Below are 4,083 nucleotides of genomic sequence, written 5' to 3' on the forward strand. Positions count from 1 at the left end.
GGCTGATGCAAGGACACTGTGGTTGGATCTGAAAAGATATTCTGTGGCTCAGACCGAGTTACGTCTTATCTAAAAAGTGCCGTGAAGAGAAAGGTTGGTCACATGAAAAGCAGATTTTAAGAAAAAACAGGAGGTGAAATGTTGTACAAGGGTACCACCCCAGACAGACTCAGACTATTTCTCAAGCATATAGCTTCATTTTTTTCAAAAACTAAAACATTCTGTGGTTCATTGAGCAGTAGTAGAACTTTAAAGTGTGTTTTACAGCAACATATATAAATATTGGCAAACTGGGCAAGAGACAGATGCATTTTTTTACAATAACTAAAATAAAAATGCATACATTATGGGTTCCATGAACATGTATTGAGTCTACTCTTTTGTCATTTTGTACTTCAACAATCTATTAATTAAAATGTGTACCCTAACCTTGGAGTGAAATTTGAAGAGTGAAAACAAACTCCTGCCTGACAAACTCAAATGGATTTAGATAACAGAGTCCTCGTTGTAGTTTTATAAGGCTTTTATTTATTTTTTATTTTTTATTTATTTTTTATTTATTTATTTATTTATTTTATTTTATTTTATATATAGTTGAGGTAGAAGAAACTAAAAACAACCAAAATTAGCAAAATAGTTGGAACAAATCCCTCCCGTCAGTGTGCAAAAACATGTAAATGTACTTTACTGTGCGGAGAAATTATATCATCGGGTATTCCATACCTCCACCGCTACTGTAGCACAGGTAGGGGAACCTCCAGACATTGCCAAGTCCGACCGCATAGCCCACTGTGGCCAGAATGAATTCCAGCCTCCCGCTCCATGTGGGTCTCACCACATCCGTCTTTCCGCCGGTTACATTTCCAATCGAGGTTAAGAAAGCGCTCGTTTTCTCGTCACCCATGATCTATTCACCACTGGCAGATACACAGCCGGTGCTGAGTTGATGGCAAATAATTATTGAACGTTATTCAACTGTAATATAAACGACTCCTCCCCTTCATCCGGTCACATACAAAGAGTGAAACGGATACTATTCAATGTGTATATGGTCGTTACAGGCCGGGGGCCAGTTAACGCATGCATTTGGTAGTGATCGCTCCGTTGTCAAGTTAGGGAGTTCTAGTCTATCTTAATTTCAAAATAAAATATATTTACGTCACAGTTTATTTGAGAGTCTTGACGCTTGATGGTTTTTTTTCTGGAAACACAAACATTTCGCCGGAAGTTTAAATTTATATTTTAAAACTAACTTGCAGTCGAAGCGTGTTCATTTCGTGACAATCGGGAGGAAAGTACCGGTACTATAAAATATACTTTGGGCAGTATGATGTACGTCAAGGGTAATGCAATATTGAATGTGTAAATGCAATGTGATCCTTGACCACACGATTATTTTTCCTGCTTTGTCTATATATTCAGAATGTATCATTACAACATCTATTTGAGAATAGAATTGAATTAGCTAATTTTGTTTTGGCTCACTGTCAATTCGTTGAAGTAACCATAGTACTCTCATTGTTGAGTGTTTTGATACACACTCATACAACAGGTGCAGCACAACACTTTCCTAAAAATAAAAGGTTGTCCGTCTTCAGCATGTATGGTTGGTCATATATCTGTGCCCTGCAATTGGTTGCCAGCCAGTTCGGGTTGTACGGCACTGCATGCCCAAAGACTGTTGGGACGGGCTCCAGCACACGTGTGACCCTTTTGAGTAGAGAGGATTGAAAAATCGAAGCACGATTAGCTGGCAACGGTTCCGGTTGTCATACAAATTAAGTCTCACAATTTGGTCGGGGTGAAAAAAAGAACATTTAAAAAACAAAATATTTTTTTAGACTAATTGAATATATAAATAATCAACAAAAGCATGTTTGTGTTTTATTTTCTTCTAATTTACACTTTTGTAATGCTCACATCATTCTAACACGCACCACAGAGTCGCGACTAGGAAAATAGGGTCTGAAACTAGGGTCTGTCCTGGGGCCACTTCTCTTTATTATCTACCTACTTCCTCTTGGCAATATTTTCCGTAAGTTTGGCATTCACTTTCACTGCTTCGCGGATGACACCCAACTCTACCTCTCCAGCAAACCCGACGCTTCTCTTCCACCTTCATCCCTCTCTTGTTGCCTCTCAGAAATTAAATCCTGGCTTTCCCATAACTTTCTCAAGCTCAACAGTGAAAAAACTGAACTTCTTCTTGTCGGTACCAAATCCACCCTCCACAAAACTAACAGTTTCTCCCTCACCATTGACAGTTCTACCGTGTCCCCCGCCCCTCAGGTCAAGAGTCTGGGTGTCATCCTCGATAGCTCACTTTCCTTTCACTCCCATATTAATAACATTACTCGGTCTGCTTATTTCCACCTCCGTAATATTAACCGTCTCCGTCCCTCGCTCACCCCTCACTCCGCTGCTATCCTTATCCACAGTCTTGTCACCTCCCGCATCGATTATTGCAACGCACTTCTCTTCGGTGTCAATCAGAAATTTCTCCATAAACTCCAACTCGTCCAAAATTCTTCAGCCCGGATCATCACCAAAACCCCCTCCTTTCACCACATCACCCCTGTACTCCAGCAACTCCACTGGCTACCGGTTAAACATCGTATCGAATTCAAAATACTTCTGTTTACTTTCAAAGCCATCCATAACCTTGCTCCTCCCTATCTTTCTGACCTGCTTCAAATCTCTGTTCCCTCTCGGTCCCTCAGATCCTCATCCTCCCTTCACCTCTATGTGCCCTCTGCCCGTCTCACCACGATGGGATGCAGAGCTTTCAGCCGCTCTGCTCCCAAACTCTGGAATTCACTCCCACCCAACATCCGTAATATTGACTCCCTCCCTATTTTCAAGGCTCATCTCAAAACCCATTTGTTTAAAATTGCTTTCAATGTATAATTCTCTCTGCTATTTTATTATTTATCATTTTACTTATGGTTTTATTGTTATGTGCTGTGTTCTATTGTTTTTATTGTAAAGTGTCCTTGGGTGTTTTGAAAGGCGCTTGAAATAAAATGTATTATTATTATTATAAAATCTCCTGATTTCTGAAACTTAACATGTATGGGGTGTCCTTTGCCTACTGCCAGGAAATGGCTGAGATAGCCTCCAACATTTGGAATGTGGCAGGAAACTAGAGGACTCATCACTCGATGACAGGGCCCACCTCACAAACAGATAATTAGATTATGCTATTACACATTACATTCCTCAATTTGATTTAATAAAGCCCTACCCACTCTCGAGGACTTGCACATTGCAAGAATCCAAACAAGGGCGCGTAAAATCCTGTTGGACACTCCGCACCCTGCACACCGCCTTTTCCAGCGTCAGGCAGGTGCTACGAATCCACGCGCACCAAATCCAGCAGACATTTAAACTGCTTCTTCCCCCAAGCCATTAACTCTCTGAACAGTACCCAAAATATAACTATAGTGCCTCCATTTTGCTTATGATGATACTAGTGCAGCATGTTCTACCGGAGACAAATTCCTTGTGTGGTCTACATACTTGACAATAAAGATTATTCAGATTCTGATACAAAATGTGTATGGATTAAAAATCAGTCATACAACAACAAACAATGTACTTAGAAAAATACGCAGATACACTAAAACAGTTAAACATGACCGAATTTCACGCTGAGTCAAAAGCCACCTAAAATGTGTTTTCAGGTTTTGCAAATTGCGAGGGACAGCATGGCTTTCCCACACATTTTATGGAAGGTCATTCCAAAGGAAACCCAGTAACAAAAACTTTAAAACTAAAATAATTTAAAAAACACACAATTCCTTCAAAAAGAGGACTAGTTGATTATCCCTATTTTACTCAGCACCAGTGATCTCCATTTAAAATTGTATAGAAAATTGATATTGCCCGTAGACGCACATTGTGATGATAAGCATCTCGGATAACGATTGGATGGATAGATGTACTGTAATCGTTGATTGGATTTTACTTTAATGTAGTATTGATATTTGGCCAGCATGGGGCGCTACTGTTGTTTTTTTTTGGACCCTGTTGGCATCCTCCTGCTTTCAGGTGCTGCTGTTCAGCACTTCCGCTTTCGGGCAC

At 40.1% G+C, this 4,083-nt stretch overlaps 1 protein-coding gene across 2 annotated transcripts in view; it reads right to left on the bottom strand.

The window, feature by feature from the left end:
• Window positions 1–1,060, bottom strand: part of LOC148899272 (sodium- and chloride-dependent GABA transporter ine) — a 45,870-nt gene extending 44,810 nt beyond the window's left edge. For both annotated transcript variants that reach the window (XR_016114705.1, XM_088994382.1), the window contains exon 1: window positions 724–1,060. Coding sequence is in view for 1 of the 2 variants with exons in the window: in XM_088994382.1 (XP_088850508.1) it covers window positions 724–904 (181 nt within the window). In the remaining variant the exon portion in view is untranslated. The remainder of the gene's footprint in view (window positions 1–723) is intronic.
• Window positions 1,061–4,083: the final 3,023 nt, after the last annotated feature.

Source organism: Hippocampus bargibanti, linkage group LG04 (genome assembly GCF_051943395.1).
Source record: "Hippocampus bargibanti isolate YZ-2025 linkage group LG04, ASM5194339v1, whole genome shotgun sequence".
In the NCBI taxonomy this organism is placed as follows: domain Eukaryota; kingdom Metazoa; phylum Chordata; class Actinopteri; order Syngnathiformes; family Syngnathidae; genus Hippocampus; species Hippocampus bargibanti.